Source organism: Lathamus discolor, chromosome Z, assembly GCF_037157495.1.
Source record: "Lathamus discolor isolate bLatDis1 chromosome Z, bLatDis1.hap1, whole genome shotgun sequence".
Taxonomy (NCBI): domain Eukaryota; kingdom Metazoa; phylum Chordata; class Aves; order Psittaciformes; family Psittacidae; genus Lathamus; species Lathamus discolor.
Window position 1 is genome coordinate 100,443,842 of NC_088909.1, and position 21,354 is coordinate 100,465,195.

Genomic DNA, 21,354 nt, shown 5'->3' on the forward strand with positions numbered 1-21,354 from the left:
TGGGGCCCTCCCCCAAACCACAGGAGGGAACAGGGCCCCCCCCGGTACCCCCTCTTTGACACAGCATCCCTCATGCATCCCATCCCCACGGGACTTTGCAGGGCCGGCGGTACCAGCCAGAACTGGGGGTTCCCGTGTAGCTATTGGGCTCCCCAGCACCCCACACACTCATGCAGCTTCCCCTAGCTGTGAGCAGTGGGGCAGGGTCAGACAGCACACCCCCCCCCTGCACACTCCCCACACGCACCCCCTGCCTCCCGATGGGAGCAGGCGGCAGGCTGGGAATGTGAGGAATGCACCGCAGGCATGCTGCCCCTGCCCAGCTCCCCCCGCCCCACCGGCCCCCTCTGCAAGCCCAGGGCACCTCTGTGCCCCCCCCCCCCGGCAGACGCAGCCCCCCATAGCTACCATCACCTCACATCCTTCTCCATGTAGTCGGGATGCCGCGGCCCCACAGCATCCTGCCCCATAGCCATTACCCCCTAGAGCACTCCCCTGGGCTTCACGGGCTGCCCCATGGTCCCTCCCTTCCCTATTTTCCTCCCAAGGCCTGTGACCCATAGCACAGCGGTTAGAGCCTTAAATCCCGCAGTGGTGACATGCCCCCTGCCTCCAGTCCCCCCCGGCTTGGGCAGCAGGGACACCAAACCCTTCTGGCACCCTCTGCTGCTGGGGGACATCCTGCGTGTCAAGGGCATCAGGATCCCCACGGCATCCTGCTTCTCCGGGCCTGACTCCCCAGTTGCCACCCTGCATCCCGAATCCCCAGGGATCTCCCCAACCTTCCTGCCTGTCCCGGATGGGGATACCAACACCCAGGGCACCGGATGTCCCCACAGAGGGGGCACCCAGATCCCGGCATCCCCTCCCCAGAGCCCCACTCTCCCTGTACGCCACAGCTCAAGCCCTCCCCGAAATCCCTGTTGGGGTCACCCCTCTCAGCTGTGCACCTCCTCACACCACCGGTGGAACGCCCCCCAGGGCACCCCTTTGCCAAGGCCCCGTCACATACACCCCCTTTACTCCATCGCCTGCTGCAGCCCTTGGTGGACATCCCCAAAATGGGGGGCATCACTCCCCAGTTCCCGTCCTAAAACCCGGATACCCGCTCCCGAACTGGTCCTTGCTGGACGACCCCGGAGTTAAGTCCCCTTCCACAGTCCGCGCACTGCGGACACTCCGAAGCCCCCTCCCCACCACCCTTCTGTAGAGCCTCAGCACCTCCTCCTCAACCCCACACAACTGCGGGCCTCCGCACCTGAGACCCCCCTCAGTAACCTCGTTCCTCGGGGACCCGCATCACCGCTCCCCATCCCCTCCACCGGCGACCCCCCCCCCCCGGCCCCTTTTCCTCCCCAGCCGGTGCCCCCCATCCCGCTAACCCCTCCCCTGGGGACACCGCCCCCCCGTGTCCCCCCGCCCCGCGGTGCCGCCCATCCCCGTGCCGTCCGGCCGGGCGGGGCCCGGCGGCAGAGGGCGCTGGCCGGCCCGGGGCGGTGCCGCCGGGGTCGGGGGGGGAAGGAGGGAGCAGGCGGCGGGCGCAGGAGCCGCGGGCGGCGGAGCAGGCAGCGCGGCCCATGGCTCCGCTGCTGCCGCTGCTGCCGGCGGCGCTGCTGCTGCTGCCGCCGCTGCTGCCCGCGTCGCTGCCGGTGGGAGCTGGACCGGGACCGGGAGCGGGGCGGCGGGCGGCGACCCCCGACGGGGCGGCTGCGGCGGCCAACTTGACGGTGGCGGTGGTGCTACCGGAGCGCAACGTGAGCTACGCGTGGGCTTGGCCGCGAGTGGGGCCGGCGCTGAGCCTGGCGCTGGAGGCGCTGGAGCGGGGCGAGCCGCCGCTGCTGCCGCGGCCCTTCTCGGTGCGCGTCGAGTTCATGAGCTCGGAGCTGGAGGGCGCTTGCTCCGAGTACGTGGCACCGCTCAACGCCGTCGACCTGAAGCTTTACCACGACCCCGACGTCCTCTTCGGGCCGGGCTGCGTGTACCCGGCCGCGTCCGTGGGGCGCTTCGCGTCGCACTGGAGGCTGCCGCTCATCACCGGCGGGGCGGTGGCGGCCGGCTTCAGCCGCAAACGGGAGCACTACAGCACGACGGTGCGTACCGGGCCCTCGGCCCCTAAACTGGGCGCCTTCGTCTCTCACCTCCACGCTCACTTCAACTGGAGCGCCCGCGCCGTCCTCCTCTACGTGGACCGCAAGACCGACGACAGACCCTACTACTTTACCGTCGAGGGTGTGTACCAGGAGCTGCAGGACGGCAGCAACCTCACCGTGCGCCACCACATCTACTCCCCCGACGAGGGCGGCCCCGACACCGCCGTGCACTTCATCAAAGCCAACGGGCGCGGTGCGTGGGGCTGTGGGGAGGGGGGCGGCGTGGGGGGGACCCCACTCGGGATAAGGCTGAGAGCCTGGCGGGGGGGGGGGGTCCCCGCAGGGGAACTGCGCAAGGATCGGCGGGGGGGGGGGGGGAGGTAGGCGAAATCGTCCCTGGGGCACAGCGAGGGGCTGAGGATGTGGTGGGAGCTGTGTGGGGCGCAGCTGGGAGGTGGGGATGCGGGGGGACTGGTGTGGGGCACAGTGGGGGGATAAGGGTGCGATGGGACCCGTGTGAGGCACAGAGGGGAGATGAGGGTGTGATGCAACCCGTGTGAGGCACGGGTGGGGATAGGGATGTGGTGGAACCCGTGTGGAGCACAGCGGGGGGATAAGGGTGCGATGGGACCCATGTGGGGCACAGTGGGGGGACAGGGGTGCGGTGTGGCACACGTAAGGTACAGCAACGGGCTGGGGGTGCAGTGGGACCTGCCTGGGGTGCAGCGAAAGGATGTGGTGCTGTGGAGCACGTGGGGGGTACAGCAAGGGGTTGAGGGTATAGTGGGACCCATCTGGGGTACACCAAAGTGATGGGAACACAATGGACCTGTGCAGGATACAGCGAGGGACTGAGAGCACCCTGGGGGACAGAAAGGGGTCAAAGGGGCAGTGGGACCCATCTGGGGTGTAGCAAGCGGGTAGGGGGCCACTGAGATCAGTGTAGGGCACAGCAAAGGGCTATGAGGGCAGTGAGATCCTTGTGGGGCACAGGGAGGGGATAGGGACGCAGCAGGATCCACGTGTGGTGCAGCAACAGGCTAAGGAGACAGTGGCACCTTTGTGGGGCACCGTCAGGGTCTGAGGACACAGTGGGACCTGTGTGGGGCACAGCAAGGGGCTGACGACGTGAAGGGACCTATATAGGGTGCAGAAGGGAGTGGCAGAGTGAGACCCTTGTGGGGCACAGAAAGGGTCTGGGGGCACAGTGGGACCTATGTGGGGCACAAAGAAGGGCTGAGAGTGCAGAGGGACCCATGTGGGACGTGAGGATGGGCTTAGGGCGCAGTGGGACCCCTGTGGGGCACAGGCAGGGTGGGCAAAGCAGTGAGGGGTGGGCATATTTTGTCACAGTGTGGCTGGGGGAGCAGCAGGATCTCCATGGGGACATGGGTGCAGAGGTGGGGCAAGGCAGGACCCGAGACCCCGGGGCCACCCCAGTGCCAACTGGGGAACCCAGGGGAGGGTGGGAGCCATGGGGTCCCGCTCCCTACCCCATTACCCAGTCACTCTGTGCTGTGTGAGGACCCTGCCCTATGTGGGGCATGCGATGTGAAGGGTGCTGGGGCCCCCTTACCCTCTGTGTTAGCAGGACCAGGGCGTCCCACGGGCAGGCAGGACCCAGCCACCTCCTCAGAGGCTGAAGGTGATGGTGTGGACGTGGCCGCCTGAAGGGCAGTGCTGGCCATGGTTACGTGCCTGGGGCCGAGGTGGCCGTGCCGTGCCCATGCAGAGCCCCCCAGCCTGGCACCCACACTGTGCCCGTCCCCTCTGTGCCTCACAGATGGGGCTGGGCATGGCCCCACCCTGCTGATGGATGGGTGCATCAATCCATGGCCTGTTGAGAGCCCCAGGGGGGCAGCTATATTGGGAGCGGGAGGAAATGGAGGGGCTTACGGAGGCAGCTGGAAAGCAAGGGCAGCCTGATGCTCCTTCATTATTGATGAGCAGGGTATTGATCCCGGAGCCAGCCACTCTGCGATGCTTCTTAATGGATCCTGAGATGCTGTGTCATTAAGAAGGACATTGAGCTGGGATGAGTGGAGCCAGATGAGCCAGTGGGAGACATGGTTAAGGCTGGGAGCTGTGGCTGGGGCGCTCTGGGGTGCTAGACCGGGTTCCCCACGTCTGAGCATCCCATGGTGGGCTGCGGGAGATGAGCAGCTTGTGGCTGCCCCTCATTCACTTGGCTGAGGGACTGGGATGGAAGTTGCCTACATGCACCGTCACCAGCCGTGGAGCCGTGTGGGATGGGGGCAAAGGATCGTGCAGGGAAAAAGGCTGAAATCAGTGCTTCCCATGAATGTTTCCGGCTTGGTGCTGTAAATCACCCTTATGGGAATCGACCCCTCCTGGTGCAGGCAGAGGGTTGTGGCTGATGGGGAAGGAGGCCATGTGTGGGCAAAGACCTGGGCTGCGGGGGAGTCTGGTTACCCAGAGTTGGGGCAGGAGGTGGGGCTGGGTGCTTGGCCCCATGGGGTGGGTGCTCAGGGCTGCGATGCTGATGTTGGGTGCTTTCCTAACCTGGGATGCGGGGCAGGGAGTGGGGACCTGCAAGAGTGACCTAGGGGTGCCCACCTCTGTGCTGTGTAGCATGGAGGGGGAAGCAGGAGCTTTGGTCACAACCACATCCGTGTCCAATGACACAGCATTCATCCCTCTTGGCATCACCTTCCTTCTCCCATGGGTGGGCACGAGTTTGGAAACCTTTTCCTGGGGGAAGCCATTTCCTTGCCCCACTGTGTGTCCCCGATGATGCCGGTCCCTGATGTTCTATAGAGCAGGCACAGGGGGATGTGGGTACATGGCGCTTCCCATTGCCCCTCTCAGCGGTGCCTGTGCGACGTGCAGGGGCCCACGTCCCTCCTGCCACTTGTAAAAGCACTGATATAATTAGAGCTGTGGCTGAGGGAATTACCAGAGCATCTGCTTGCAGAGCCCAGGTCCCTGCCTGGGGGATGGCTGGGTGCTGCCGTTGAGAGGGGAGTGCGTGCGGTCCTCACTCCTGCAGTCCCTGTGGGCATAGGGCAGATGCTGGGCTGTGGCCCTGTGCTGATGGGGCTGCTCATAACTGGTACTAGCTACATAAACCCAGGATTTACCCTCTCTTTAGGGTTATCTTCCACCACGCAGGGGTCAGGCAGCGCCTCGCCACTCCATGTGCACCCTCATGGTCCTGCCCATCCCCATGCATCATGGGCACCCCTTAAACAGATGCCTGTGGGCTGCCTGCACCCCAGCCTCACAGGACCCAATTCCCCTTGTCCTTGGTGACGCTGGGGCTGCCTTTGGCCATTCCCAGTCCCTGCAGGGTGTATGAGCAGGCAGGGATGCAGCTGCCGGTGTCACCGAGAGCCTCAACCATTGACCCTTCCCTTCTGTGTGGCTCCTGAAACCTGTCCCCGGGGACCCGCGCCGGCGCCAGCTCCCCCCTCGCTCGGTGGCCTCTGACCGGGCGGGTTTGTGCCGCCGCCACCATGGCTGGGGCTGCCTGCCCCGGGTGCCCACCAGCTGCCACCGGCTGCTGCGGCTCCACGGCCTTCCCCAGTGCCTGCGATGGGATGTGGAGAGTCCCGGGCTGTGTCCCCATGGGGGGACCCTCGTCCTCTGGTGATGGGATGATGCTGAGGTGCCCATCCCGGCTGGGAGACGTGGGGACGGCACAGTGCTGGCTGCAGGACCAGCCAAGTGTGCAAGCCGGGAGTGTTTATTTGAAGCACTGCAGCACTCACAGGGAAGCCATTTCAGACCCTGGAACGGGGTTTTTGCTCATGCACAGCCCGAGCTGCTGCGATTTAACTCTCCCCCATGCCCAGGAGCATCTCCCCACCTCACCATGGGTTTCCCATGCCCATGGTGGCTGTGCTGGGTTCCTTCTCCCACCCCAGCCCCCGTGGGTGACCGACCTGCCAGCACTGCTGCCTGCATGGCCGGGTGCCCTCCAGCAGCAGGGACCCCATCCCGTGGCGTGGGGCTCCCCCGCTGTCCCCAGCCCCCGTGGTGCTCCAGCCCTATGGAGTAGGGCTGTGCGCCGGGGCCAGCGCCCGAGCGTGACATTCCTCCCGCACCCGCCGCCGCCGCCTCCTCCGTTGCTCAATCCCGGATTCCCAGCCAGGATGGCTGGAGCGGGGGCCCTGGTTTTCCGGGGGGAGGGAGGAGGCAGTGGCAGGATCCTCCGCAAAGGGCAGGGAGGGCCCCTGCTCGGGGGGGTTCCGGACACTCTGCGGCGCCCGTCCCCGCAGCCCGAGGTGCCCCGTGCCAGCCCCACGCCGCCCGTGTGCAGCACACGGGTGGGCATCGCGCCGGGGCTGTTTGAGCCCCCAGCAGTGGATGGGGACGGGGTGGGGGGCAGGCGGCCGGGGCCCGGGCACCCCCTTGCCGTGTGGGTCACGGCAGTGAGATGCTCTGTTTCCAATTAGCGCCGCGGCCGCCAAAGGTGCTGGAATCCGGGAACCTGCGCATTCCTGCCGCGCGGCTGGCCGGCCACAAACCCAAACATGGGCTTGTCCTGTTGCTCAGACCGTGCTCCCCAGGGGCCTCCGGCGCCTCTCCGCCCCCCCCCACCCCACCCCGGGCCCCTGAGTGGGGCTGGCAGGGAGCAGATGGGGAGGTGATGCCAAGGGGAGGCATCCCCCGGGTGGCCTTTGGTGGAGCAGGATGTCAGGGGTCTGTGTGGGGGGTGTCTGCCTCATGTTTTGCAGCAATGGCTCCTTCTGTTCTCCTTCCCCCCTTCAGCATAAGGTGGCTGATGAGGCAGCAGTAGGTCAGGGCCTGCAAGGGTGATGGGTCTGAGGCCGTGGGGTGTGTGGCATGAGAAGGTGGTGAGCCAAATACTGCCCCATCTGCCTGCTCCGTCCTTGCCACGGGCACTGAGTGTACCTCCAGGGTTGCTCTGCCCTGTTGCTACAGGGGAAAGCATCCCACCCCATAGGAGCATCCCACCCCATGGGAGAGCATCGTGCCCCATATCTGCCCCAGGATGGGGTGGCATCACGCCCCTGACACCCCACCTCTCTCCGGCAGTGGTGTACCTGTGCGGGCCACCAGAGATGCTGCGGCAGATCATGCAGCTGGCGCAGCAGGAGAACCTCACCAATGGTGACTACGTCTTCTTCTACCTGGATGTCTTCGGGGAGAGCCTGCGGGGCGACTCTGCCCGCGACGCCTTCAAGCCCTGGCAGCAGAGCCCAGGACAGGACTCAGGGCTGCGGGAGGCTTTCCAGGTGAGCGGCACGCACCAGCCTGGGGACAGGGACCCCTCCTCCCGGTCGTGGTGTGTGAACCGGGTGCTGTGCTCGGTTGCAGATGGTGCTGGTGATCACCTACTATGAGCCCCAGAACCCGGAGTACCAGCAGTTCCAAACCCAGCTCATCCTGCGGGCTAAGCAGAAGTTCGGGGTGCAACTCAACTACTCCCTGGTGAGTGAGTCCTGCTGTGTGATGGGGCGGTGGGATCCTCTGCATGGGGCTGTGGTACATCACCAGGATGCAGAGGGTGGGATACGGATATGGGCAATGCAGGAAGGGCCAACCCAGATGGGAACAGCCACAGGCACTGCCTCCCACTGTCATTTAGTTATAGATGCCCCATCCCTGGCAGTGTTCAAGGCCAGGCTGGACGGGGCTTGGAGCAACCTGCTCCAGTGGAAGGTGTCCCTGCCCGTGGCAGGGGGTTGGAACTGGATGAGCTTTAAAGACCTTTCCAACCCAAACCATTCTATGATCTCTGCAATGTGCATGTTGACCCTGGTGTGGAGTTATGGAGCGGGTGCATGGCCCTGGTGTGGGGGTCCTGGGTCTGGGGGGCTCCTGTGTGCATATGGGTATGGTGAGGTTCTCCTGTCAGATGAACCTGGTGGCCGGGTGCTTCTATGACGGGATGCTGCTGTACGCCATGGTGCTGAACGAGACCCTGCGGGAGGGCGGCTCCAAGAAGAACGCCACGCACATCATCGAGAAGATGAGGGACCGCAAGTTCCAGGGTAACGGTGGCGCAGGGGCACACAGGCTGCGGGTACCACCGGGCTCTTGTAGTCCTTGTCTCACCTTGGCTCTTGCTTGTCCCGCAGGGGTGACAGGGCTGGTGAGCATGGACAGCAACAATGACCGGGACACTGACTTCAACCTATGGGCCATGGGCGACCCCAAGACCGGGCAGTATGAGGTGGGGACCACACCGGGATCCTGCGGGATGCTGAGATGCTGGGGACATGGCGGGTCTTAGCTCTCTCTGCCATAGGTCGTGGGGCACTACTCAGGTGTGGAGAAGCAGATCCACTGGCTGGGACGACCTATCCCCTGGGTGAAGGGTGCTCCCCCCTTGGACAACCCACCCTGTGTCTTCGATGTGGATGACCCCTCCTGTGATAAAAGTGGGTGTCAACATCCCTCAGTCCCCAGCACCCTTCCGTGTGCATGCAGGGCAGCTGGGCCATGCTGATATCCCCTCCTGCCTGCAGCCCCACTGTCCATGCTGGCCATCGTGGCTTTGGGGACCGGCCTCACCTTCGTCATGTTTGGCATCTCCAGCTTCCTCATATTCAGGTCAGTCGGGGCTGGGGGACCCTTTGCTTGGGTCCCAGGCACCTCTCAGCCTGGTTGGGAGCAGGCAGGTCCCTGACCCCCCTGTGTGCCTACAGGAAGCTGATGCTGGAGAAGGAGCTTGCCAGCATGCTGTGGAGGATCCGCTGGGATGAGCTGCAGTTTGGGAGCCCCGAGCGGTACCACAAGACAGCGGGCAGCCGGCTCACCCTGTCCCTGGTGAGAGCTGCAGCCCTGGGGCACCTCTCCTCCTCCCTGTGCCCCTGTGCTGCTCTTCCTCCCTGTGCAACGCTCCTCCCTTTATCCCATACACAGCCCTCTGTTGCCTTCAGAGCCACAGCCCCATTGCATCTACCCCTTACACTGTCCTCCATCTCTACATAGCTCTCCATCCCCTATAGAGCCACACTCTATCCATCCCCTCCATGACCCTGCATCCCTGCAGAGCCACTCCTGATCCATCCCTTCCATGACTTTGAATCCCTGCAGAGCCACTCTTGATGCATCCCCTACATAGCTCCGAATCCCCTACAGAGCATGATACCGCATCAAACCCCTACGGAGTCTTCCATCCCCTATATGACCACACCTTATCCATTCCCTACATCTCCTGCAGCACACCATACCTCATCCTGCTGTCTTCACCCTCCCTATAGAGCATGCAGAGCTTGTCCTGCACCATCCCTTGCATGCCCCTGGGTGTCCCTGCCCTGCTTTATTGGTGCCTGTCACCCCCCCACCCCAGCATCCCCATCGCTAACCCCCTCCCTCCTCACAGCGTGGCTCCAGCTACGGCTCCCTCATGACCAGCCATGGCAAGTACCAGATCTTCGCCAACACCGGCCACTTTAAGGTCAGTGCAGCAGGCCCGGAACTGACCCACCCCCTCTAAACCCTTCCCAACCCTATTGGGGTTCTCCCCCATGGCTGTACCGCTGCCCCGCCAGATGCTGGCACTTTCCATCCCTCCCCAAACCCTGCCTCTTCCTCCCATCCCGGTACCCCAGGGCAACGTGGTGGCCATCAAGCACATCAACAAGAAGCGCATCGAGCTGACGCGGCAGGTGCTCTTTGAGCTGAAACATGTAGGTTTGGGGTCTGGGCTGGGGTGGGCGCCCTGCTTGGGTCCTGGCTGGGGGGGGGCGGCGCTGGTGGGAGCAGCAGCCTGTCCCATCTGACCTCAAGCCCGTCTGGGCTCTGCTTCCATGTGCAGATGCGGGACATCCAGTTCAACCACCTTACCCGCTTCATTGGGGCATGCATTGACCCCCCCAACATCTGCATTGTCACTGAGTACTGCCCGCGGGGCAGCCTGCAGGTAGGGGAAACTGGGGGGCACTGGGTGACACTGCTGGTGAGCTGGGTGGGCTGGGCACTGGGGACAGGGCTCTGGGTACTGGTGGCCATGCAAGCCCCTTGAGACTCGCAGCACAAGTGCCCAAACAGAAGTCAGAGATGGAGGGGAGGGGATTGGTGCTGCAGAGCCCCCCTGCAGATGGGCGCTCGTGGGGCTGGTAGCAGTGCCACCATCCCACTGAACTGGGGTCCACTCAATGTGCTGTCCCAGGATGTCCTGGAGAATGAGAGCATCAACCTGGACTGGATGTTCCGCCACTCCCTCATCAATGACATCGTCAAGGTACTCAAGCAAGGGGCATAAGGGCTGAGGGATGCACCTGAGGGGTGCCGGCTTCACCTTGTCCATCCATCCCAGGGCATGGCCTTCCTGCACAACAGCATCATCGGCCACCACGGCAGCCTCAAGTCATCCAACTGCGTGGTGGACAGCCGCTTCGTGCTGAAGATCACCGACTATGGGCTGGCCAGCTTCCGCTCGCCCTGCGACGGCGAGGACACGCATGCCCTCTATGCCAGTGAGTGGCTGCTCATGGGGACCAGGGGGGTGGGGTGGCCCTGTCTCACCACTCCATGGCTGTGTCCCACCAGAGAAGCTGTGGACAGCCCCGGAGCTGCTGCAGAAGGGGCGCCTGCCCACCCCAGGCATGCAGAAAGCTGATGTCTACAGCTTCGGCATCATCGTGCAGGAGGTCGCGCTGCGCAACGGCCCCTTCTACATCGAGGGCATGGACCTGAGCCCCAAAGGTGAGGATGGGGGGAAGGTGTGGGTTGGTCCCATCCCTACTGGGGTGGTCGCAGCGCTCACTGTTGGCTACCCCCTGCAGAGATCGTGCAGAAGGTGCGTAACAGCCAGAAGCCGTTCTTCCGGCCCTCCATCGACATCGGGGTGCACAGTGAGGAGCTGGCGGTGCTGATGGAGCGCTGCTGGGCGCAGGACCCGGCCGAGCGCCCCGACTTCAGCCAGATCAAGATCTTCATCCGTAGATTCAACAAGTGGGTGGCTGGTGAATGGGGAGGGTGGCCCTGGTGGGGAGCAGGGATGGCCATGGGGGCTGCGGCTGGGGGCTTTCCACGGTGCCACTGACTGTACCCCGGCAGGGAGGGCAGCACCAGCATCCTGGACAACCTGCTGTCGCGCATGGAGCAGTATGCCAACAACCTGGAGAAGCTGGTGGAGGAGCGGACGCAGGCCTACCTGGAGGAGAAGCGCAAGGCAGAGAACCTCCTCTACCAGATTCTGCCCCAGTGAGAGGGGGGGAGATGGGAGTGTGCGGGTCTGGGGGTTGGTGTGGGGTCAGCATGCGTCCACTGCTGGGATGCATGGGGATGGATGCAAGGGGTGCGGAGCGAATGGGGTTGTGGTGGGAGCTCACTGTCGTCACCTGCTGTCATTGCCAGCTCTGTGGCGGAGCAGCTGAAGCGTGGGGAGACAGTGCGGGCTGAGGCTTTTGACAGTGTCACCATCTACTTCAGTGACATTGTGGGCTTCACTGCCCTCTCGGCAGAGAGCACCCCCATGCAGGTGAGAGCAGGGCTTGGGGGGCAGCCCTGGCATGGGGGCTCATACCCTGGCAGTGCCACTGCTGGGGCAGGGGGGGACATGCCTGCTCCCAGCCCCACAAGCATCCTTGCTTCACCAGGTTGTGACGCTGCTGAACGATCTCTACACATGCTTCGATGCCATCATCGACAACTTTGACGTCTATAAGGTGAGGGGGTGCCAGCAAGCTCAGCCCCCCAGGTGAGGCAGGCAGTGAGGAGCCTGGGGTATACCTGCTGCCCTTGACCCCGCAGGTGGAGACTATTGGGGATGCCTACATGGTGGTGTCGGGGCTGCCGGTGCGCAACGGGAAGCTGCACGCCCGTGAGATCGTCCGCATGGCCCTGGCCCTGCTTGAGGCTGTCAAAACCTTCAAGATCCGGCACCGTCCCAATGACCAGCTGCGGCTGCGCATTGGCGTGCACACCGGTGAGTGCCGGCGCCGCGGCCGGGGGGCACCCATCTGCCCGGCAGCAGCCACGAGCATCCCTGTGCCCGCAGGTCCTGTGTGTGCTGGGGTGGTGGGATTGAAGATGCCACGGTACTGCCTGTTTGGGGATACAGTGAACACCGCATCTCGCATGGAGTCCAACGGACAGGGTGAGCCATGGGGAGGGCAGATGCGGTTCAGTGCCGCATGTCATGCCCTGCTTCCAGACCCAGTCATATTTCTTTTTGTCCCTCTGTGCCAACCAGCCCTGAAGATCCACGTATCATCCACTACCAAGGAGGTCCTGGATGAATTTGGCTGCTTCGAGCTGGAGCTGCGTGGGGATGTGGAGATGAAGGTGAGGGCAAGGGGACAGTGGTGGGGTGACTGCACTTCCTGCCACTGGGTGGGTGGGTTGGGGCTGGGACCCCTTGTGCCCCTCGGTGCTGGGGATGGTACCCAAGGGCCAAGCACTGGAGGTGGGGAGGGTCTCACGATCCCCTTCATCCCCAGGGCAAGGGCAAGATGCGGACATACTGGCTGCTGGGTGAGAGGAAAGAGCCCGTCTGATCCTGGTGGCAGTGGCAGAGCCCCAGCCCTGATGGGGCAGCCAACAATTCCCGGTGCCTGGACCCCCGGGGTGCACTGGCACCCTCCATCACTGTAGCCCCTATACACACACTGCAGCCCCCCTGCTTCCGCAGGGCTTGGGCACAGGGGGCCAGCAGCCACGGCATTGCCTGGCCCCCTCCATTGGCACCAGCAAAGACCAGTTCCCCCTGCAGCCTCTGCTGCTATCCAGCCCGGGGGACCCTATATCCCTGCTTTCTTTTCCCTCTGCCCTATGGCTCAGCTGGCTCTGAGCCTCTCCCGGGGCCTGGCTGCCCCGCAGGCACTTTGCCATCTCTTTTCAATACCTGGCCCCCCCCGGCAGAAGTTTTGCCCATGTCCCCCCCTACCCGGGGAGGGGGATACAGGGGCTCCTGCTGGGTCTGATCCCTTGGCCAGGGCATGCTTCAATGCTGCGGCTCCCCCCCTCCTTTCCCCAGTCTTCCCCTCCCCTGTATATAACCCCACCGGGTCATGTAAATACCTCCCCCCCTCTCCCCCCCCAGGTGTAAATATAGGAGTCGCTGCAAACTATTTTGTGGAAATACAAACTTCCCCAAATCCCTCTGTGCCTCGACCTCTGCTTCGCTCTGCCAAGCATGGGGGGGGACGGGGACGGGGACGGGGACGGGACACCCCCCAGCATGGAGCTGAGCCTGGGATGGGGATGGATGCAGGGAGCATCCCGGGGGGGCCGGGCAGGGCGGCTGCGGCTGTGGAGGGCTCCGGGCGGTGCTGGGAGGGCAGGGCCGGTGCGGCGAGGTTTGCTTTGGCCTGAGGGCTGCAGTGCGTTCCGCTGAGCTCATGCTCTGGAAGCGCCGCCGCCGCCTCTTACTGGAACCCACCTGTGCCTGGGGATTGGGATGGGGACCGTGTGTCACCCACTGGGGGCACTGGGAGAGGGCACGTCCCAGGGGACGGCGCTGTGCCAGGGGCTCTCCCTCTCTGCACAAGGGCCGCAGCGTGTTTTGGGGTACCAGTGATGTCCAGAAGGGATGGAGGGTGTCCCAGTGCCTGCACTGCGTGGCCCCACGGGATGCTAGGGACACGGTGCTCCCCCTCCAAACACCCAGCCTGAGGACAACCCTGGGGCAGAAAGGAGGCTGAGAACACCCGTACCCCAATGTATTTATTGCTTGTGGGACTGTAGCCGGCTGGTCAGTGGGGCGCAGGGCGGGGGCTGGTCTAGGGACTCGGTGATGGGAGTGGAGAAGGATGCGTCCTTCCGAAAGGGGCTGTCCCTGCTGCGGATGCTGGTGACACCCTGGAGGGGGGGAAAGCGGAGAGGTCCCCATCAGCAGCCGAGCCCTCTGGGTGCTGGCAGGGAAGGGTGCCGGGGGGCTTACAGTGAGGCTGCGGGCTTGCTCCAGCCAGAAGCTGCAGGGCTGCTCCGTGACGTAGTCATGGGGCTGCAAGTGGAAGCCATATGTCAGTGGACAGGGGTATGGCACCAGGAGGAAAAGGGGGCCTTGCAGGCTCACTGGGGGCTGCCACAAGGTTGGGGGGGGCTGTCCCCTGCCTGTACCTGGGAGGGGGGCAATGGTGTGGACAGGCAACCCTTGGGTTGGTAGTCCTGGTGCGTGACAGACATCGACTCCATGGGCATCCGGGGGGGAGAGATCTTCTTCAGCATCTCTTCCCTGCAGCAGAACTGCAACCCTCAGTGCTGGGGTCGTCTGTCGTGTCCCCCCCCCCCCCGCAGGGTCCCCTCCTCTGGAGCATGGCCATGCACTTAGGAATGCAGACTCACCTGTATTTGTGGTAGAGCATGGCCTTCAGCATGGCCTCACGCTGCCCTGTGGGGGGAAAAGGTGCCATCAGCCCCACAGCTTTGACCCCCTTGCTGACTCCTGGGGGTCACAGTGCTCAGCCTCACCTTGTCCCAGCATCAGGATGCTGTGTGGAGGGCGGTAGGTGTCCATGGTGGTGCTGTTGTTGGGCCCAGGGAGGTGATGGTGGTACAGCAGCTTGGGGTGGCCATGCCGGTGGATGAAGCCCTCACTGCCCTGCTCCTGCCCTTGCACGATATCCAGATGGTTCGTGGCTCTCTGTAGAGTGATGGTGGAAGCTGCGGGAAGGGGGCAGGAGCCCACCCTGCAGTGCCTGCTCTTGGCTTTTAGGCTTTTGGTAATCCACTGGGGACTCAGTGCAGGGTTGGGAGGTGAGGTTATCACCCCCCTCCTGCTGAGCAGCTGCAGTCTGGGGCACTGCCCCATACCTGAGGCTGTGCCATGCAGGCAGATGCCTGACAGGACCTGGGAGCAATCCCAGAGGCATGAGCTGCAAAAAGACGGGGAGGAGGGAGCGGTCCTTCAAGCCAGCTCCCTGGAAAAGCAGGATCCGGGGCATCTGTGGCTTGGGCCCCTGATGTAGGACAAGTGCTCTTACGGCACTGGAGCAAACTATGGGGTCCCCAGGCTGTGGCACAGCTTAGCCCACGTCCCCCCAAGCAGGCAACCCCACATCCCAGCAGCAAGCTCCCTGCTTTCCTCCCACAGCCCCACCATCGCTCCCCACGTTCCTGCCCATGCCTTTTGTGCTATTGAATTTCATCCCCTTTCCATCCCGCTGGGCTCAAGGTCGTCCAGGGAGTTCCGGCTTGGGCAAGGGAAGCTATTTAAAGAGAGGGGGCTGCCCAGGGTCAGGGAGCTTCATGTGATCAGCACGTGGGATGCGATGAGGAGGACATTTCCCCCCATGGCCCCCCATGGTGAGGAGTTACCTCCTCCTGCCAGTTGTGGATCAAGCAGCGTCCCCGGGGCACCAGCCTGGGGGGCTGCTCTGCAGGCACCTGCAGCACCACGGTGGAGGGCACCTCACAGGCAGAAGCCCCATAGCTCCCCGGGCAGGGCGGCAGCTTGACTGCACAGAGATCCGTGTCAGCCTCAGCGGGTGGCACTGTGCTGGGCACGGCTGGCAGGGCCTCGGCAGGCACCTCGGTCGTGGCTGTCAGTGCATCACATGGCGGCTCCTCCGTGGGCACCTCAGGCAGGAGGACATCGCTCTGGGCCGCATCCGTGCACGGTGGCCTCTCCTCAGGGTGCATACGGCTTGGCAGAGCCACCCTGCGAGTGAGGGCAGTGCCTGAGGGAAGGCGGTGGGGTGCATCCTTCAGCCTCCCTGCCCTCTCTCCAGCCCCCCACCAGCACGGTCAGGACCCTGAGGCCGGGTGCCCCGCAGTGTCATCCCCACCCCGGGGCGGGGACACAAGGGGCTCTTCTCCCTTTGGGCTCAGAAGCAGTGCTCGCACTCAGAAAGGTCCCCCCTCCATAACTCCCCTCTCCCCCGTCCAATGTCCCAGCCCAGGCTCAGCCCCTCAGTATGTCCCATTCCGCTCCACGTGTCTCCTCCCAGGGCTCTGCAGCTCCCAGCCCAAGCTCTACCGCTACCTCCTCCCCAGGAGCGACCCCCCAAGCCGTACCCCAGACCCCCCAACTTCCTACCCCCCATCCCCATAGTGCTCCATAGCGCCCCCGGGACCCCTGCCCTCCAAGCGCCTCAGCCGGGGGTCACCCCGCGTCCCTTCACCCACCCGTGGGGCGCCCCGTCCATGGCGCCTGCGCCGAGGGGAGCTGCTCCGTCTCCATGGAGACCGTAAACATGGGCCGCTCCGCAAGCTGATTGGTGGCGCTGGGTGAACGCGCGTCTTCTATTGGCGGAGAGCAAGGAGAAGGCGGGGTCAAAGCGTAGCGGCTATGTATATAAAAGAGGCGTGGTCTTGTGCGAGGGAGGCGTGGCCGGGGCAAGGGGGCGTGGCCAGGGCAGAGGCGTGCAGGCGCTTGGCAGTACCGGGGTCTGTCCCCGCTATGGGTCCGTGTCCCCCTCTCCCGCACGGCCCCGGACCTGGACCTGCCCAGAGGCTCTCCCAGTGGAAGCCGGGTGGGCACCATGCCCGTGCTGGCACAGCTCAGCCCCAGCGGGGGGGGCCGAGCCCCGCACTGGGGACACGCTGCTCCCCATGGCTCGATCCGAGTGATCCCCCAACACCGTTCAGGCACACATATGCTACCCAGGGTGATGGGGCGGGATGTGCCAGGCGCCTGGCTGGACGCAGTGGGTGCCCCCCGACGGCGCGGGGCAGGTCCCCTCGCCACCAGCCCTCGCCGGGCCCCCATTCTTCAGGCAGAAGAAGGGCCCTTTGATAGCGCACGCCGGGCTCCGGCACGAGGGCTGTTATTCCAGCGCTCTGCGGTGTGTGCCGACGGGGCCGCCGCACGCCTGGCCATGGGGCCTCTGTTTTTCCTGGCCGGGGATGTGCCCGGCCCTTCTGGCCTCGGACAGCCGGGGCCCCCGAGGGGGACCGCTCCTCCCTGCGGGCGCTCGGCGCTGGGCCAAGCAGGGGCTGCTGCGAGCCCATCTGCAGCGCAGCTGCGGGGAGGAGGCAGAGACATGCCTGGAACTCAGGCTCCAACGGAGGGGCCCCCCACAGAGGGACTGGATCAGGGTCTGACGCCATGGAGGTCAGGGTGCCCCGAGGACTGGGGGGTTCGCTGGGAGGGTGGAGCGCTGCTGGTCATGTCCTGGGCTGGGCTGAGTTGCACCAGGGCTCCAGCTCATGCTGGACGGGGTGTCCTGCCCCAGCTTCCACTCCAGGGTGCTCATCCCAGCAGCATCCCTGGATTCCACACCCTGGGGGAGGCGGAACCCTGGCCAGACAGCACGGGTGACTATAGGCCGACAAAGGCGCCCCAGCACAGTGTGGGACAGGGACACAACAATGGCAGCCTGGGGGTGTGCGCTCACTCTAGGGTGGTATAGGGGGCATGGCTGCGGGGCTGCACCCTGGCAGGCAGCATCACCGTGGGGCAGCAGCGCTGCAGCTGCTGGAGCACATCTGGCTGCCTCTCCTGGCTGACACATCCCCCATCACCCCCCCCCCCCCGCCCCCCGCTTGGCTCTTTTGGGAACTTGCGTCATTTGTGATAGTCTTCGTTCAGCTGAGGAATGAAAACAGCCGCTGCTCCCCTGCCCCCCGGCCCCATGGGGCTGTGACCCCTCTGCTGCCTGGGGGATGACAAAATAAACCCTGCGCAGGAGGAAACGTGGCTGCAGGCGTCCGGACCCTGACCTCGTGTGCAGGCTCTTGCCCTCCGCCCCATCCTGGGGGATTGCTCTGGGTGGGCTTGGCAGGACGATGCACTGTGGGTCCTTGGCCTCTGGAGTTCCCCCCCACCAGGAACCCCAGCTCCTCTTTGGGGCTCCCACCTCCCTAATGAACCCCAGCTCTTCTTTTAAGTCCCCACCCCCCACGGACACCCACCCCTTCTCCCAGGTTCCCACCTTCCCAAGGACCCGCATCCCCTCTTGGGGAACCCACCTCCCCATGGACACCCACTTTCTCTTTGGGGAGCCTATCTGTCTTTGGTGTCCCCATCCTCCCAGGAACACCCACCTCCTCTTTGGGGTCCCCATCTCCCCAGTGAACCCCAGCTTCTCTTTGGGGTCCCTAGGGATCCCCATCCTTTCTATGCGGTCCCCACCTCACCAGGGGCACTCATCCCCTCTTTGGGGTCCCCACCTCCCCAGTGAACCCCAGCTTCTCTTTGGGGTCCCCAGGGACCCCCATCCTTTCTATGCGGTCCCCACCTCCCCAGGGACACTCATCCCCTCTTTGGGGTCCCCACCTCCCCAGTGAACCCCAGCTCCTCTTTGGGGTCCCCACCTCCCCAGAAGCACCCATCTTCTTTTTGGGGTCCCCAGTCCCAGGAACCCCCACCCCCTGGTCTACCCATCCCCAAGGCAGGGCTGTCCCATGTCCATGACCATCCTCATCCTGCCCTGCAGCTCGAGCACGTCCCGGCCGCACGCATCATCACCATCATCATCCAACATCTTCAAGGCTCATTTGCACCCTGAAAACATTCCCGTGCTATACTGGGCTGTGTGGAAGCGCCACGGTTCTCCAGGGGCCCCACCTCTGGCGCCGTGCAGAACAGAGCCACCATTCACGCCACAGTGCTGCGGTCCCTGCGCGGTTGGCACCGGTGCCAGGTGGGACGTGCGCCGCCACAGCACCGGCACCGACACTAAATATAGCCCCGGAGCGCGGCGCATGGGAGGCACCGGGCTCGGAGCACGCGTATGCAGCGGTGGCGGCGGGGACACGTGTGTGCGGGGCATGTGTGTAAACAGAGGTGTGCATGTGCGCAGTGCTGCCCGCAGCACGGGGTGCGATGTAGTGTGTTTTGTACAGCGGTGAGTGCACAAGGGATGGGGATGTGCAGGGCAGTGCGGGCACAAAGGGTCTTGAGCGCGCAACGCTTTTGCACAGGGGTCTGGGGGATGCAACACTCGCATTGTGGTGCATGCACGAGGGGCTGGTGTGCAGCACTTGCACAAGGGTGCATTCACAAGGGCCTGGTGTGTACAGCACAATGCAAGCACAAGGGGTCTGGGGTGTGCAACACTGATTTGCACATTGGTGTGTGCACAATGGTTGGAGATGTGCAGCACAACGGAGCCACAAAGGGTCTTGAGTGTGCAAAGCAGGCACAGGGGGTTGGGATGCAGAACACTGCTTTTCATAGTTGTGCATGCACAGGGTTCTGGAGTGTGCAGTACTTGCACACGGGTGCATGCACAAGGGGTCAGGGGTGTACAGCACAATGCAGGCACAGGGGGTCTTGAGTGCAACGCTTTTGCACAGGGGTCTGGGGTATGCAACACTTGCATTGTGGTGCATGCATGAGGGGCTGGTGTGCAGCACTTGCACAGAGGTGCAGGCACAATGGGTCTGGGCTGTACAGCACGATGCAGGCTCAGGGCTCTGGGGCTTGCAACACTGTTTTGCACAGCAGTGTGCACAGGGCTCTGCTGTGCACAGCGAAACAGCACAGGGTGTCTGGGGTGCGCAGTGCCACGTGTTTTGCAGTGCTGCAAGCACAGGGGGTCTGGGGTAAGGCGCGCAGTGAGTTTTGCATTGTGGTGCACAAAGGGGCCACCCAGAGGCAGGGTGAGGGGCACGCAGGGGTGCTGGGGCTGTGTTGTGGCAGTGGGGCTGGGTGGGCAGCCCAGGGCACAGGGTGCTGCTGGGATGTTCCCCAACTTGGGAACCCCGACCCCCCAACACCACGATGGACACGTAGTCTGTGGGATGTGGGCACCCCCCAAAAACCTCCTTCTCCAAATGGGGGGTCCCAGAGCATCTCCAGTGTGGGCAGGCTGGGATGTGGGCTGCTCAGACACCCCCTCCAATAAGCAAGGCACCCAGTTCCACCCGTGTCCCTGTTACTGTGACGCTTGAGAGCCATCCTGACAGAGAGCCAACGAAGCCACCACCAAGGAGATGCTTTATTGGGGAGCAGCAGAGAGTGAGGGTGCGGGGGCTCAGCCAGGGGGCCACCCTAGCTGCCGCCCCCCCAGCACATGGATGTGTAGATGGTAGACAGACTGAGCGCCATGCTTCCCGTCATTGATCACTGTGGGGAGAAGGACAGAGGCTCAGGACACCCCCTTGGACACCCCCAGCCCCTGGGACCCCCAACTCACCAAGGCGGTACCCATCAGCCAGCCCCTCCGCCTGCGCCGTGCGAGCAGCCACCACCAGCAAGTGCCCCAGGAGCTGCGGTGGGGAGGGGGCAGCATGAGGGTCAGCACTGCATGTGTGCCTGTCCTTCCGTGTCCCCCCCCGTGTCCACAGGGACACCCCCGGCCTCACCTCGGTGTCCTGGGGACCCACACGGCTGATCCGGGGGATGGGGTGCTTGGGGATCACCAGGAAGTGGACGGGCGCTTGGGGGGCCACATCGCGGAAGACCAAGCACTGTCGGGGGGGGGAAGCAGGGTGAGCCCCGTTCCCATGGATGCTGCACCCTTGCTCCATGGGGACACTGCCGGGGCTCCCCGCTACCTTGTCGTCCTCATACAGGATGGTGGCGGGCACGCTGCGGGCGATGATCTTGCTGAAGATGGTGGGCTGTCCCCCCGCATCCTCGCCAGCCGCCGCCGCCCGATGCGCCTTGTCCACCTCCCCACCCCGACCGCCGGACGCGTAGCGCTGCACAGGGGGGACACCGGACGGGTTACGGGGGGGACCGGAGCTTCGGCCGGGGCACGGCGATACGGGAGGGGACGGAACCGGGGGGCAGGTCACAGGATGCCCATGGGGCCTACAGCCCGGGGTGGGACGGGGAAATGGACGGGACGGGCCCAACCAGGGGGTGTCGCGGGATGCTCACGGGAGGACCGGACCCGCGTCAGGGGGGGCATCCGTTGGGGACGGAAGGGGGGGGGGGTCACGGGGCACCGGATCCGCTGCTGGGAGGGGAACGAAGTTTGGGGGGCCCGAACGGGCGGGGAACAGGCGTGCAATGGTGCCCCACGGGTAGGTATGGGGGTGACGGGAGGTGCGCGGTGGGGTGATCAGGAGTGCGCATGGGGGTCACAGGGGGTGCAGGGCGGGGTAACGGGGGTGCGCGCATGGGTGACACCCGTGGGGGAGCGCACACGGAGCTGCCACCCCCGGGGTCTGTGTGTGTGTGCGCTGCGAGCAGCGTTGGAACGGAGCGCACGTTCGGGCCCGGCCGCACCCCGCTGCCCCCCAGCCCCTGCCCGTCCGGTCCCCCCGCGCACCTGCCCCGCACGCAGCGCGCCCCGCACCAGGCCCCGCGCCAGCAGCGCCGCCATGGCCGCCGCGCAGGCCCCGCTCCGCCGCCCCATTGCGTCCCGCTCCCGTCACTCACGCCCCTAATCCCGCCCCCTTCCCAGCGCCTTAAAGGGCCCGCACACACGTGCGGCACCGCCGGGCCCGCTGCGGGTGTCCAAGGCACGATCGCACCCGACGCAAG

The 21,354-nt window shown here is 64.7% G+C and overlaps 4 protein-coding genes across 4 annotated transcripts; 1 reads left to right on the forward strand and 3 right to left on the reverse strand.

The window, feature by feature from the left end:
- The first annotated feature begins 1,526 nt into the window (after window positions 1-1,526).
- Window positions 1,527-13,133, forward strand: NPR2 (natriuretic peptide receptor 2). Its single transcript, XM_065662470.1, has 21 exons — window positions 1,527-2,343; window positions 7,113-7,312; window positions 7,395-7,508; window positions 7,936-8,071; window positions 8,159-8,253; window positions 8,329-8,461; window positions 8,549-8,633; window positions 8,729-8,849; window positions 9,409-9,483; window positions 9,638-9,715; window positions 9,844-9,948; window positions 10,198-10,269; window positions 10,345-10,504; window positions 10,578-10,733; window positions 10,814-10,982; window positions 11,088-11,234; window positions 11,388-11,511; window positions 11,630-11,698; window positions 11,784-12,129; window positions 12,226-12,317; window positions 12,473-13,133. Exons 1-21 carry the CDS (start codon window positions 1,578-1,580, stop codon window positions 12,527-12,529), a joined length of 3,300 nt encoding a protein of 1,099 aa, XP_065518542.1. The 5' UTR covers window positions 1,527-1,577; the 3' UTR covers window positions 12,530-13,133.
- A 561-nt stretch (window positions 13,134-13,694) lies between these two features.
- LOC136005821 (sperm-associated antigen 8-like) lies at window positions 13,695-14,205 on the reverse strand. The gene is made up of 3 exons (XM_065663669.1): window positions 14,094-14,205; window positions 13,915-13,977; window positions 13,695-13,832 (listed from the first exon to the last, which is right to left on the reverse strand). Exons 1-3 carry the CDS (start codon window positions 14,199-14,201, stop codon window positions 13,698-13,700), a joined length of 306 nt encoding a protein of 101 aa, XP_065519741.1. The 5' UTR covers window positions 14,202-14,205; the 3' UTR covers window positions 13,695-13,697.
- Window positions 14,206-14,314: 109 nt separating this feature from the next.
- LOC136005988 (uncharacterized) lies at window positions 14,315-16,458 on the reverse strand. The gene is made up of 5 exons (XM_065663880.1): window positions 16,358-16,458; window positions 16,101-16,217; window positions 15,291-15,633; window positions 14,445-14,616; window positions 14,315-14,364 (listed from the first exon to the last, which is right to left on the reverse strand). Exons 1-5 carry the CDS (start codon window positions 16,456-16,458, stop codon window positions 14,315-14,317), a joined length of 783 nt encoding a protein of 260 aa, XP_065519952.1.
- A 3,380-nt stretch (window positions 16,459-19,838) lies between these two features.
- Window positions 19,839-21,211, reverse strand: HINT2 (histidine triad nucleotide binding protein 2). Its single transcript, XM_065662212.1, has 5 exons — window positions 21,140-21,211; window positions 20,418-20,564; window positions 20,226-20,330; window positions 20,057-20,129; window positions 19,839-19,986 (listed from the first exon to the last, which is right to left on the reverse strand). Exons 1-5 carry the CDS (start codon window positions 21,191-21,193, stop codon window positions 19,895-19,897), a joined length of 471 nt encoding a protein of 156 aa, XP_065518284.1. The 5' UTR covers window positions 21,194-21,211; the 3' UTR covers window positions 19,839-19,894.
- Between the last annotated feature and the right edge of the window lie 143 nt (window positions 21,212-21,354).

Excerpts from the sequence above, each read along its gene's own strand:
- NPR2 (XM_065662470.1), top strand. The coding sequence starts at position 1,578 with ATGGCTCCGCTGCTGCCGCTGCTGCCGGCGGCGCTGCTGCTGCTGCCG. Across the intron at positions 7,313-7,394 it reads GGCTGCGGGAGGCTTTCCAG|ATGGTGCTGGTGATCACCTA; the intron begins GTGAGCGGCACG and ends GCTCGGTTGCAG. Across the intron at positions 12,130-12,225 it reads CATGGAGTCCAACGGACAGG|CCCTGAAGATCCACGTATCA; the intron begins GTGAGCCATGGG and ends TGTGCCAACCAG.
- LOC136005821 (XM_065663669.1), bottom strand. The coding sequence starts at position 14,201 with ATGCTGAAGAAGATCTCTCCCCCCCGGATGCCCATGGAGTCGATGTCT. Across the intron at positions 13,978-14,093 it reads CACCATTGCCCCCCTCCCAG|CCCCATGACTACGTCACGGA; the intron begins GTACAGGCAGGG and ends TTCCACTTGCAG. Across the intron at positions 13,833-13,914 it reads AGCAAGCCCGCAGCCTCACT|GGTGTCACCAGCATCCGCAG; the intron begins GTAAGCCCCCCG and ends CCCCCCCTCCAG.
- LOC136005988 (XM_065663880.1), bottom strand. The coding sequence starts at position 16,458 with ATGGTGCCCACCCGGCTTCCACTGGGAGAGCCTCTGGGCAGGTCCAGG. Across the intron at positions 14,617-15,290 it reads TCCACAACTGGCAGGAGGAG|AGAGCCACGAACCATCTGGA; the intron begins GTAACTCCTCAC and ends ATCACTCTACAG. Across the intron at positions 14,365-14,444 it reads CATCCTGATGCTGGGACAAG|GGCAGCGTGAGGCCATGCTG; the intron begins GTGAGGCTGAGC and ends TTCCCCCCACAG.
- HINT2 (XM_065662212.1), bottom strand. The coding sequence starts at position 21,193 with ATGGCGGCGCTGCTGGCGCGGGGCCTGGTGCGGGGCGCGCTGCGTGCG. Across the intron at positions 20,565-21,139 it reads GCGCGCTGCGTGCGGGGCAG|CGCTACGCGTCCGGCGGTCG; the intron begins GTGCGCGGGGGG and ends CCCCCTGTGCAG. Across the intron at positions 20,331-20,417 it reads TCCTGTATGAGGACGACAAG|TGCTTGGTCTTCCGCGATGT; the intron begins GTAGCGGGGAGC and ends CCCCCCCGACAG.